The 14,074-nt window shown below is 38.0% G+C and overlaps 1 protein-coding gene across 1 annotated transcript in view; it reads right to left on the bottom strand.

Moving 5' to 3' along the window:
• DGKB (diacylglycerol kinase, beta 90kDa) overlaps positions 1-13,866 on the bottom strand; it is a 333,219-nt gene extending 319,353 nt beyond the window's left edge. Inside the window, exon 1 of the mRNA XM_009894935.1 lies at positions 13,797-13,866. Within this exon, the coding sequence (XP_009893237.1) occupies positions 13,797-13,866 (70 nt within the window). The remainder of the gene's footprint in view (positions 1-13,796) is intronic.
• Between the last annotated feature and the right edge of the window lie 208 nt (positions 13,867-14,074).

Here is a 14,074-nt window from a genome sequence, read left to right as displayed (position 1 = left end):
AATAAGGGGGGGGGGGGAGAAACTCACATTCTTATGAAAGCTGTTAATGATAGGAAAACCATAAAATTTAAAGAAAACTTATTCAGGTGATTTGTGAAAATACCAGATGCGTACACAGAGCTGCAAAGTATTTATCTTAAGAGTAGAGTCTGTCTTGGAGAGTTTGCATTTTGAAGAGCAGCTTAGTAGTCCTCCTACATAGTCAGTCACTACTTCTCTAGAATACTATTAGAAGGAAGCACTACTCTGGCACTTGCTTCTTGAAACCCAATCCAGAAAAACTTCAGTGCATGTTTTAATGTAAACACAGTTACACTGGGAAATAATTCAGAGTGTGCTTTTGTACCATTTGAGTCAACTTCATTATATTTTGTCATTCTTTCTGTGGATCCCTTAAGCTCCCAGAAGCCCCTTAAAGGTCTGATAATTTAAAACTATATCATAGTGTCATATAGTGTTTGGAGATATCCTGTTCCTCTTTGGACATATCACATGTTGGACAACAGACAAAATAATGAGCTTGGACTTGATGAACAATGTGAAAAAATTCATTGTGTCTGAAGAAAAATAAAAAAATATGGCTCTATATTTAAAACAAAGGAATATGAAGTGGGTCAGTATTCCTTTAACCATTAGCTAATTCTAATTAACTAACAGCTTATCTACTAAAATAATTCTGAATGAATAATCATTTCTGATTTATGTTAGAATAAGAGCACCTCCAAAGGGAATGCAAATGGCTTATTTCAAATTCCAGTTTGAGTACTTATTTGGATTCACCCTCAGCCAAAATTAGCAAAATCAGTAGTCAAGCTTTAGAATAAAAAATCATAGCACTTGTGCACATTTTCACAGATTTTAATAACAAAGAATTTCTAGAAAAACTACAGGACCCTACAGAAGATGGAATAGTTATCTTAGATTAATTTAAAACATTGTTACAAAATAAAACTGGGCTAACCACTAAGGTTCTACTTGAATTCTTTTTCTTCTGCCCCAGGTCATCACTGTCAGTCTCACCATTTGTTTTTCATCATTTTTGGGGTTTTTTTTTGTTGTTTTTTTTTTTTATGACCAAAACGCCAAATGTCAAATAATGGGGTCCAAAAAAAAAAAAAAAAAAAAAAAATAAAATCAACCTTCAGGCACTGATCTCTGTTTTCGCTCCTGTCTGCTGTTCTGACACTTATAAAGCCTACTTTGATTTTGTCCTAATAATCTCTTTCCGAGATCTGTTCTTCTCTCCGTTTCTTTAAGTCACTCAATGCATTACCTGTGAGTTTTAGAAATAGCACGGGCCCATGAATTTTGGTCTCCCCAAAACTGGTAGACTCACACTTTATTCGAAACCGTTTGTTTGTTCTATTTTCCCATGGCTTCATTTTCAATTATTTTTGTAATTTTCTCCCTTTCGTGACTTTCATCTTTTTTATGCCAGAAACTCTAAATCTCCTATACTGCTAAAATGGTACAGTTACCATCTATTTGTAACCTTAGTCCAAAACTAGAGTAATGTACTTATCTTGCCACTCTTTTTCTTTGCATCTCTTCAATCTGCTTTCATTGTCTCTAGTATCATTTCAAGAATATCTCAAACTCTTGCAGCCTATCCAGTATTGAAGTGCCTCTGTTCAATAAAGCAGTCAGACACATACTCAGTATATAAACTGTCCTCCCATCCTCCTCTTATAACGGTCTAAAATTTTCACTGTGTTTCTGTCCATTCATTTCAATTTCTACAATATATAGGCTCTTATACAGTATACTTAAAGCCTACATTTTCTTCCAAAGCAGTGATGTCAATAATGACTGCCAGAGTCTTTAATTAATCTATTGTGATACAGGTAAGGATGCTAGATTCTGTCCCATCTCTGTAGTGAATTTCAAACATAAATAATGTATTAAAAGCAGAAATGGCTCTCTACTTAAAAAACAATACAAAACAAACAAAAAAAACCCCAAACCAACAACAAACACACAACAGTTAAAGCAGTTCAAAGCAATTCAGTATACCTTCATGACTGAAAACATCTATTACTAGGCCAGTTAATTCTGGGAAATACATTCTTCAAAACAAATTCATTATCACTAACTACCATTGCTGCTACAATTAATTAAGTGTCTCAATAAAGCAAATTCTTTATAACCTTTTATGTTGAAAATAAAATCAAGAATTTATATATTCAGAAACTATGAAAGAAAATATATCAGAATATAATGACGAGTTCTTTTCTCAATATTCCATACTGGTTTTAATAAAAGTCTAGATTATAAACCACACAAAATCTGACAGTTCTAAAAACAAATTTAGCAATCAGTAATATCCTCAGAAAGCCATTACATTTTGCAATGCAGCCAACAAAACTATGCAGTGACACTCCATAACACCCACTAAAAATCTTCCAAAGCCACACAAAAAGCAATATATTTTTAGTGCTTGAAAAAACAATGAAAACGTACATAATTACAAGCACATTTTAAATGTTTGCTTCTTTTAATTGGCAGAAAACAACAGAGAGGAATGCAATCCAGGGCCCTTCAACCCCAACAAATGGCACAGGGAGAGAGGCCTTCTGTCACTATCAGGCAGCCCTGAGCCCACTCGATTTCACACAGAGGCCTCTGATTCTTGATTTCAACCATCAAGAGCAACCTATCTCCTGTTCTCAAGAGCAACAAGGAAGGCAGGTTTGACCCTCCTGTCTTCAGAAATCCAGGAGAGTCAGAACAACATAAGTGGGAATGCTAACAGCCAAGTATATTTGTTCAGTGGATGAGCAGGACACGCAACTTTCCCCTTCTCTCTTCAGGCATACAAAGCTTTGCTGGGCTGAAGGGACCCACCACGAGCTACTGGTTCTCTGAGTTGGTATCCCATAAGAGCAAAGAGGGATCATCCTTTCTCGCAGAGCTATTTTTTTCAGTTTCTCTGATGAGTCATGGATTGTCATCGTTTGAATTACACTTTCAAGCTCTTCTATAGAAACACAAGGACTAAAAATACATGCTTTTAATAAGAGCTGAGATTCTGCCACTGTCACATGGTTCCCCAATTAGTCCATTCTCCCTTCGTTTTGTTTCTTCAAGGCTTGGTGAACTGTAATTCTCTGTTTGTGACATCAGGCTCATTTCCACAGCAACCAATTGAATTATCCCCCAAATCTTTATAATAGAGAATAAGCAATAGGAACAGATGAACTCTTAAGAAACAAAAGCTTCTCACTGTTTACATGCAAATGTCCATAGAAACAACCAAACAATAAAGAAAAAGAAATATGGAAGATACATAGAAACACAGGAAATGTAACAAAGGCATAATCAATGTTTATATATTTTACGGTGTATAAATACATGTTCAGTAATTTTATGACCATATGTCAGATTTGTAATAACCACAGTATGTGTTCAATGCCAGTAACAGCTGATGCTGCAACACCAGGCATTAATGACTGGCAGTGGATATTTGTGCAGCTTCAATTCTAGAAAGAAATCATTATTTTTGACAAAGAAAACAGAACCCAGGGTGAGATGACACCATTCGCCTTTCAGGATTCTAAGAGGGGAGGTATCACTGCCAGCCACCGCACGCCATGGGTCCCACAGCCACAGAAACTTGAGAACTGGGGTTTCGGTTTTGGACTTTGTAGGAACTCTTTAGATTTGCTTCTTGCAGTGATATCCTCGAAAATGGAAATGCATAGTCATTTACTTTTCCCCTAAAGACTTACTCATAATTCCCTTCTATTGCAACAAAGGCCCAGAATTTGGGAGCCTGACTGTATTATTTAAGAACCATAGATCTACCTGTATGTCTAAGAGTTAACACAAACCTTGATACTACTAGCAGTGCTATAGCTTTGGCTAACTTAATCTTTCGCAGATACCTAAACAGCCACTCTGCCCTCACCGGAAACACTGGAAACTTAGTAGCATAATCTAGAAAATAATACGATTATCCTAAAAATAAAGGTCAAACACTATCCAGTCTCAGCACAACCAATTAAATATCTGTATTGTATTGAACTATTGTGTTTTACTACTCAGTAAGACTGAGTAAACATAACTATCTTCTCCAGGTGTTGTGATCACCTTCTCTTCCCCATTCCCTGAAGCAGATGTGCAAGATGGTTGCAAGTAAATCACCATCTTCTAGTGAGGCCACCAAGTACTCTTGATGACCAGACAGTGTCCTATTCATCAGGCAGCAAGCATGGCCCGTGCCTCTCTGATCAAATGATGGTTTTGTAATAATAACAGCCTTTTCTAACAGTATTTTATCTCTGGAGACTGAGATCAATGCAACTTGGTACTATCTAACAGGCTGCACCAATTTTTTCCTTTCTCTAATTCCTCTAACACTTCTTCCATATGAGACCTAAACAGGTACAAAACTTTGACACTAGCTTCCCTAAAATGGATAAATAGTGTGCTAGCACTAGCACAACTGACACCATTTTCTCCGTAATACTTTCATTACCCCTAAATGAAAGTTGCAATTTTCTTGCCATCGTATTTTTGACCCTGCTACTCAATCATTCAGGAACCAGAAGCAGCTCTTTAGGACAGGAATTGAAGCTCAAAATGAAGCTGGTGCTTCATTGAAATGATACCACTCTGGACCAATTTGTCAAAATCTTTAAAAATTTTGAATTACAAGTTTACAGTAAAGGCCTATTGCCTTCTCTGGTTTTACTAAATGGATTGAATCTCTTTCTGTTATGACCTCTTGCTAGCAGTCCCCAGTCAACAGCATGCAGCAGCAGCAGTCTTGCATTTTCCTGGCCATAATCCCTTTATATCAGAACTCCTGAACAAGTCAGATATTTCTGGGAGTATCCTCTGTTCTGCAGAGGAATAGGAGAGCTTATAAACAGCAGAGTATGTCCCAATTTTGCCATCCGATAGTCAAAAATGCATATAAATTTATTATTTTCCTTAAAACGTGTCTCCCTGCAGTTGGCATACAAAGTTTCTTGCAGTCAGAAGACAGGGGAGGATCCCTGAAATTAGCTTAAACATGAACATAATACTGTAATAAGATACGCAAAAAGTCACTCAATGTGACTTTACTTTGTGCCATTACTGTGTACAATTCAAATAGAGTTCTAGGAAAGCCATTAGTTCCTAAAAGATTGTTTTAAATTATAATACATAGTAGCCTGAGAGGGACTGAAAGGACTCAAATGCATTTGCCTTTGCCATGAAATAAATTAACTCCTGAATAATTTGATAGACCCTTTAGTCAATGTAAGGAGGTCAGCACTCTCTTCTGCATTGTCCCTTTCCTTAACAGCCTATTGTACCTTAAAGAAGTCAGATGCCCTTCTTCAGTATGGGCATGGAAGCAGGAAACAAGTTCTCCATACACCTGAGTATCCTGCCTGACTGCCATGAGAAGGTTTCTCCTTACTCACAGCTCTGGACAGAGTCAATATGACACTGTTTACCCTAGACAGGTTAACTGAAGAATTGACTGGCTTCTGTTTGGGTGAAAACACATCTGCTAGTCATAGATCAGCATGTATCATGGCAGGAACACCAAGCATTTTAAGTCATGAGAAAGCCCACCTCAGAGATCCAGATCACACTGTACTACTGTATGTTTATCAGCTTTTACTGTCAGAAATTGTTGGCTTATCTTACCTACCTCACATTCTCTTCCAGACCGAACACAGAATGCCTGATGACACAAAGGAAAGCAAGCCACTAACACTTCTGCAGCTGACATTGGTGCCCAGCTCTCAACTCCTCACAACTTCATCTATGAAATAATCTTTAGAGGCCAAGCCCCAACTATGACCAGATAAAAGAAAAATAAATTCACAACTTTGTATCTTTTTTTTTTTTCCTCGATTTCAATTTAACAGGAGTTGTAAAGTTGGATCTAATATCTTCATTAGTGCAGACTGAATATAACCACCTTCCTTTGGACAGAGTTCAGCTTTTTCAAAGAATAAATCTGACTAGAGCCTAAATCTATCACATACAATATTTCTACCCTATTTTCTCTAAACGTACCACACAGGAATATGCACCAGGGATTTAAAGTCACAGATCTTACGAAAGAAATGACAGTATTGTATCAATAAGCACAGTTCACCTCTCAGAAGAGCTACAGCAAGTTCCCCACCAAACCCTTGAGTGGGACTCCAATTTCTCTCAGTCATAGTTTTAGTCCCCAGTGACAGGATTCAGACTCCACAAATGATCAGCAGGCCCCTTTTTCTGGCCACTCCATCCCCAAACAGGCCTTGCATGCTAAGAGGGGATCTCTCACTAGACCCGTTAGCCTTCTCCATGAAGTTCTCCAAGTACATGGGCTATCATATAGGCAGTGCTGACAGACTTCATCTTTCTGACAGGCTCTGACAAAACTTTACGAGAACTTAGTTTCCTCCATATTTACTAACAGCAGCAGAAAAAACATACTCCTAAAATCCAATACTTAGGGTAAAAAGTAATCACAAGCAATTTTCTCACTCCACATTCCAAACAGCCAAAAATAACTGGTTTTAACAATCTGTATTCTTTGATGAGGCCTATTCCCTCATTAGAATTAGCACAATCTCATGTGGGACTAGAAGTCTGGGACACTCTGAGGGATTGCGTAATGGTCCTTTGCTGCTGGTGACCAGCTGCCACATGTATGAAGTTCCCTGCAGGTTATCATTTATACCCATTGTAAAAGAAAATCTTTTCCATCTGTGAGGGCAACAGAATCAAAGCCACCCAAGAGTCTCTGGCAACTTAATACTGGACCAAAACTTCTGCTGACCTTCCTGTTTCTCTTCAGAGATCTTCTTCACAAGTTACGCCTTCCTATTCCCCTGTAAAATTTTTAGATTGTCTAGTTCTTGCTGTTGATGCTACATCAAAAGATGCTGCAGCTGCTGATGCTGTTCCTGTTCTCACAGCCATTTCAGTAGCACTCCAACATCTATTTCTATCTCCAGGCTGTAACAGTCTGCCCAAGTTCTCCTCCACCAGCCTGGGAAAAAAATCACTGCCAAAAGTTTTGCAAAAACTTTTTCAGGCTCTTTCCTCAGGGCACATTTTGTTGACAAACTCAAAAGGACAACACCAAACCAAGCTATTTCCCCAGAGTGCACATACTGCTGGAGCTCAGAAGCCTTTTCCTCTGCCTACTAAGGGAAGGGCAGACCTTCCTTCTCCCTTTTAAAGTCTAGCTGAATCATGAAAGTCTTGCTTTAACTGTTTCCAATCCTTTCAATATTTTCTCACTTGCTTTTGGAGCACGATCATCTAAACTCCCCTTACTGTATAATTTGGACTACAACAGCCATAAAACTTTATTTAATAAAAAGGAGATACAAAATTCATTTAATAAAAAGGATACAACCCCCCCTGTCCAAACTAATCAAACTTACCATACAGATAATAACCATTAAGAAGCTATTTAAATTATTTCTCTCTAACGTCCTTACAATTCAGGCTGCTGTTAGGAGTAGTACAGAACTATGCATATACCTGGTACTACACAGTTTAGAAGAAACAGTCTCTGCCTGAAAAGTCCTGTTTGTACCTTACGCTATGCAGTAACATTTTTATGCAAAAAAAAAACCCCAAAACTCTGCATATTTTCACCTTTCTTTCCCACAGCCAGCATTGTTCGTGAAATCCAAAGGAGAAAAAAAATACGAATTTTCTTCTCTTGAGTGCATGTATTTCCCTAGAATCTTCACGATTTGGTGTGGGCAACATTGTTGTCGTTATTGTTATTATTACTATTATATAATGAGTACACCAGTTAGTTCTCTTTTCACATATTCTTCTAAGGCATTTTAAAACCAGGCAAAGATCCAATGCAAAATATTTTCTACTGTGCTCTTTTCAGAACAAGAGGAGAGAGGAGATTTTTAATTTGACCCGCAAGGAGGACACAGAGAAACTGTCTTTGGAAATAATTATCCTTCCAAAAACCACGCATATGCATATTAACTTCAAAGAGCTAAGTATTAGGTAATATGGTCTTTGAATTCTAGAAATACACTTTTCTTCTTTTTAAAGTAATATTTAAACTGTTCCAAAAAATTCATTTGAAGCCCCAAATTATTTAAGGATGGTGAGCAGATGAAGAAAGGTCTTAAATTGGAAGTATAAAGTTGCCTTGAATCGAGCTGCAAAATAATTCAGTAAAATGAAGAGGAAAAACTTTTCATGAGGAAAAACTTCTTTACTTTGAGGGTGGCAGAGCACTGCAACAGGCTGCCCAGAGAGGTTGTGGAGTCTCCTTCTGTGGAGATATTCAAAACAAGCCTGGATGCGATCCTGTCCAACCTGCTGTAGGTGAACCTGCTTCAGCAGGGTGGTTGGACTAGATGACCTCCGAAGGTCCCTTCCAACCCCTACCACTCTGTGATTCTGTGAAATTATGGCTATTCCGTGGACTAATTTACTGCAAGACATTCATTTACTATTACCTTCTGACTGTCACTTAGCAGGAAACGTTTAGTGATTAGGAACAAGTGGTGTAGAACTCATCCTCCTTTGCGGTTCAGTTACATTTATGGAAATTGGGAAAAGCTGGTATGTATTCAGGAAAGAAATTTTACATTCAGGGTTTGTGTTCACCAGTCAATACACTTGGATAAAGCTGAGAACCATACTGTAAATACATGATGAAGACAACAGGCAGACAAGATGTGGTAGGAACTTCTCAATGGGATACCAAAGATAGTACCCGCACACAGAGCTAGGAGCAGGCCTTGTTTGTTTAACTGTACTTGCAAGAGTAGACAGGCTATCATCAAGCTGACAGAAGATTAATTAAAAGTGGAACTACAGTGAACTGGAGCAAAGTGTCTTTCAGTCAGAAAGTGGAAAGCACACGTCTCTGTCAGAGCACTAGAATCCACGTGAGGAGTTTATATAGTGAAAGATCCACACACTTACTTTGGTGACTAAAAAGGGCATTTAAGCTAAATTCAGACCTCTAAGCCCAGGACAGCTGGATCTATAATGTCCACATTCAATCAGCACATATAACCTAACTCTGGAAGTACTTTAAGCTTATTATCTGTGCAGCCTCCATCTCAATATGGTTTGAAAATTCCTTTACATGACTAAAGTCAATTGATGCAGAAAAGAAGCAGTTCCTCTAGGTGCCTCCTGAGTTCTGTTGCAGTCTAAACATAAGAAGAGGCACTTAATTTGTCTCTTAGAACCTGGGTGAACCCGTTCCTCTGTTATTCTCAGAAACAAAAATACTTGCACATGTGACTGATTTCAGCAAAGTCTGGCAGCAAGTCATCTTCATAAAAGAGGTGGAAGTGAGACAGGCTTGCCTTCTGGTTAGGGGAAAGACTGAGGATATGGGTTCAAACCGAGCTTCAACCTCAGAAGACCCAAACCCAAATCCCTCACTCCTACAACTGTGCGCTGTCTGCTATGCAGCAGAACAGGTTACTACCCATTCCAGTACTGGATCAAAACTAAGGCTATCAGACCAGAAAGGTGGTTCGTGCTTGCATGGAGGGCAGCAGCTGGGGGTGTCACACAAGCAAAACACTATCTCACTCCACAGACAGCTTAGCTTGATGGGATTCAGCTTGAAAAGGGAACTCCGTGAGGGTTTTTTCTGACCAAGCAAATATGCAAAACACCAGCAAATGCATTTCAAATAGAATATTTTCTGGCTGGATAGGCACATGAAATACAGAACACTGTCTCCTCTCCTGAAAACAAATGAGAAAACTTTCTTACCCAAATTTACTTAGGCTCCAATGAGAAGCAGAAGTCGAAATGCACCCTGTGCTTAAAGCTTCCTACTGGTTAGCACGAGACACTTCGGCACATCCACTCTTTGGGCTCACCTGCTAAAGGTATCTGTTTTGCATCAATGATAGGAGATGCTGTGAATCATCAACACTTCGTATTTGAGCATGGCAATATAATACAGAGGTGTAAGTGTGAACTCTGAACCCTGTCCACTGAGCTCAGGTCAGTCTAGCACAGTTTGTTTAAGAACTTCTTTGTTTTCTTTTAATTAAGTCTTTACCATTCAGTATTATTACTTCTTATTTGCACACCAAAATGTGTGCACACTAATGTATCAGAAAAAAACTCTTTCTGTAGGTCTTATTGTTTGACACGCTGTACTACTTTCTTTCAGTCATGCAAATCTTACTATCAAATACCTGCATATATTGGCTCAGATTAAAAAAAAATGTATGTTTGTATAATGAACTTAAAAGAACAGTTCTTTCCATATTTCAGCCTGTTGTTGTATTGGGTTTGTGTGGCAAGGTTTTGGTAGCAGGGGGGGCTACAGGGGCGGCTTCTGAGAGAAGATGCCAGAAGCTTCCCCCGTGTCCGATAGAGTCAGTGCTAGCTGGTTCCAAGTTGGACCTGCTGCTGGCCAAAGCCGAGCCCATCAGTGATGGTGGTAGGGCCTCTGTGATAACATATTTAAGAAGGCCGGGGGGGCGTGGTGAAGACCATGGTGAGGCAGGTTGTGTCCCTGCAATTCATGGAGATTAATGGTGGAGCAGATATCCACCTGCAGCCGGTGATAGCCTTCCACACCGGAGCAGGTGGATGCCCAAAGGAGGCTGTGACCGTGTGGAGAGCCTGCGCTGGAGCAGGCTCCTGGCAGGACCTGTGACCCTGTGGAGAGAGGAGCCCATGCTGGAGCAGGTTTGCTGGCAGAACTTGTGACCCTGTGGGGAACCCACATGGGAGCAGTCTCTTTGTGAAGAAGTGCAGCCTGTGGGAACGACCCACGTTGGAGAAGTTTGTGGAGGACTGTCTCCTGTGGGAGAGGACCCCACACTGGAGCAGGGGAAGAGATTGAGGACTGATAGAGTAGCTTGGTGGGCAACTGGCATCCAGCCAAGGTCAACCCACCACAGTTGTACAAAAGTAATTCTGATTCCAGTGACCTTATTAAGTAGATCTGACTATCAGCCGCTAAGACTATGATCCAAAGTCACCGACATTCAAGGTAGACAGGTTTTTTGGAGATTATACTCTTTGTTCCAATACTCACTTTGGGCCTGATTCAAACTAAAATAGGGATTATAAATATTCTGTTTTGTAAATTCAAGAAAGTGTATCTGTTAAAAACTTCCATAGTTGAAATAATGTTGTAATTTAGGTAAGATTCATGAATTCTCTACACCAAACTGAATGAAAGGCAGAGCAAGTGACACCCCCACATACCAGCAGGTGAGCGGAAAACAAATCTATAAATTCCATAGTGTGTTCTGGAGTCTTTCAGTGAAGCCCACTCCTTAAAATGAGGCAAGGCTGGGAGCTCACCACTCGTTGGCAGGCAACTGCCACAAAGTCAAACATCCCTGCAGTGTCACCTTCTGACACCCAGGTCATCTGTCCCTTCCTGCAGAAGACCCACATGTACTTCAAGTCACATCCTGGAGAGAAGTGTGCAATGCCTTTTTTTTTTTTTTCCCTTTTCTTTTTTCCCCCCTTTTTTTTTTTTAAATAAATCAAACCCTACCAAGCCAGCCAAACACTACTGGAAATTTGGTAATTTTCAGTTCACTGTCTTGCTACGTTCAACAAAGACAATGAAATATCAAAGCAGTCATACACACAAACTTCATAAAATTCCACATAATTTAATTACTATACTGTAATGAGTAAAGGCATCTACTGTCACAATATTTCGTACCTCTGCATGTTAGATAAAAATGTATCAAATTCAAAAATTTTGGATACAATTAAATATTTTTTTTTTAAATTGCATTTTAAAGTCTTAAATCACACATTTAAAGATACTGCTATTCAGTCATTTAGCAAAATTAAATTGGACAGCTCAGAAATTTAAAATAAGGCTCATATCTGGGTTATATTCCCTTGGCATTATACATCAAAGCCTACATGCCCTTAACAATATTTTTCTAATTGCCTCAGAAATTAAACTACTTATGCGAAGATGCATCACATTTCATATTTTCAAACAACTAACATCCTTCTAGAAAAACAGAGGAAGCTTGAAAGAGGCCTCTTTCTGTTATGTATAGGCACAAACCTGAACACAAACAAATACAAGCAATTTCACTAAATACTTTATCCTGATACCAATAGTTCTGTTAAAGCAATGACTCTGAACTATGGTGTGTGCGAGAAGTTCTGGAGGAGCAAAGGGAAGTAGAAAGAAAAGGAATACATTAAATGCCTTTTTTTTTTCCCCATAAGGAAGATGACAAACTTTGGCAAATGCTGCCTTGAAGGCTTAAATTATAAGAATGCATAGGAAAAAAAAACATAACTGTTTTATCTCTCTCTATTAGAAGTCTTCAATTTCTGGTACTGAAAAAGTTAATGAAGAATAATTTTAAAATATTTTCCCAGGAAGAAGTAAATATTGTCAGAAGTGGGTTTTTTTGTTTTGTTGGGTTTTTTTGGTTGTTTGTTGTTTTTTTTTTTTTAAACTGCTATGTTCTGTTTACTATCCATTTATGATCTAATTAAAAACAAACAAGCTTATTCATGTCAAACGTGAAATACAAAATTTTCTTTGCAGCAGTCTCTGAAGGCAATGGAACATCAATATAAAATTTGGATGTGTTCTTTTTAAGGTCCATGTAATTGCATCTCGTTTCCCTTTATTTAATGTTTCTGTGTGTCACACACAAATAAAAGAACTACTGAAAAGCATAGATATTTTCATTTCCAAGACTCATACCAGATCTTTAATAACTTCTTATACAGAAGAGGTTCTAACTGATTAAATACTGGACAGGTATTAATGCCTTATATTCCACTATGAAATGAGAAACAAAATAGCTCCTCACTTGGTAACATCATTAAGGATATAAAGCAGCACACAGAGCAAATTTTGTTCATCTGTATACCTTATCCTTTGAGATAAGAAGGTGGCATGGGGAGGAAACATACTTTGTTAATAAATAGAATACTTCAAATTATACAGCAATTGTAGAAAACTGTGAGACTCACATACACTTGGTCCAGAAAGCATCATGTAAATATTTCTAGCTGATTTTTTTTGTTGTTGTTCGATAACATCGCATTATATAAAGTATCATTTGTGGCTTAACTTGTTATCATGGAAATATTATTAATCTCAATCACATTCCAGTGGAATGTACTATTACAAGTTAACTCTAATAATCATTTTACATTTATTCTGTTAGATGACTGCACTGAAATACAATTAAGTATATGCTGTGCTGTCATATGCACAAAAAACCCAATAACTAGTCTTCATTTTACCTTACATGCAAATGTCTCCTTTAGTAATAAATCAACAATGTTCATAAATCATCTGAGATTTTCTCCATTTTTAAAAATATAAGTTTAGATTACTTATCATACAGGAAAACTTCCTAAATGTTCTTGACCTTTTCCAGTTCAGGTCTTATCAGGCTTCATAAAGCATCTCCTAAATCGAACTTCTCATGTTCAGTATCTAAGTACACAATTCTGAGCCATTTAAGTTGCTTGGGCAACTTAAAGGAAGTTTTGCTTGAGCAATAACTAAAGAAATTATTATGGTGAATTTAAGGTGGCAAAGCCATAGAAATACACTCTCCAAATACCCATAGTCGGTCTACATGGTACCATACTGGATAATAATTAAAAAAAAAAAAAAAAAAAAATTACAGACCCCAGCTGACTTTTTTCCGCCCTCCAAAGAACATATCTTTTGGATTAAGAAACATAAATCATCATTTAACCTCTTACTTGATGACAGTGAATAATATCAATAGTATATTATTATTATATTCTGCATTCAAAATATTCTTAATTTTTAATTAGCCATAAAATCACATATTTTAAAAATTACTTACATTCTGCATATTTCTGAAGCTGAGAGAACTCTCCAGGACTAAGGTTAACCCACTTCTCCTGGCTCGTCATACTGGCAGTAAGGGTCCTTGTTAAATATCAGAAAAACATTCCCTTTGACCCAGGTAATATAAACTCCATAAAGATTTGTAGCTTCAGTTCACAGCGCTTGGAGACTGGAGCGATGGCATCAGTCTATGTGGATGACGTTTTTGATGCTATGAACTGTTCCCAGTGTGTTGGTTCAGTGGTGAGTTACAGCACTGTTAAAAGAAGATCA

The sequence above is a fragment of the Charadrius vociferus genome, unplaced genomic scaffold, assembly GCF_000708025.1.
Source record: "Charadrius vociferus isolate BGI_N301 unplaced genomic scaffold, ASM70802v2 scaffold181, whole genome shotgun sequence".
NCBI lineage: Eukaryota > Metazoa > Chordata > Aves > Charadriiformes > Charadriidae > Charadrius > Charadrius vociferus.
The sequence above is the reverse complement of the archived record's forward strand: the minus strand, read 5'-3'. Positions and strand labels throughout refer to the sequence as shown.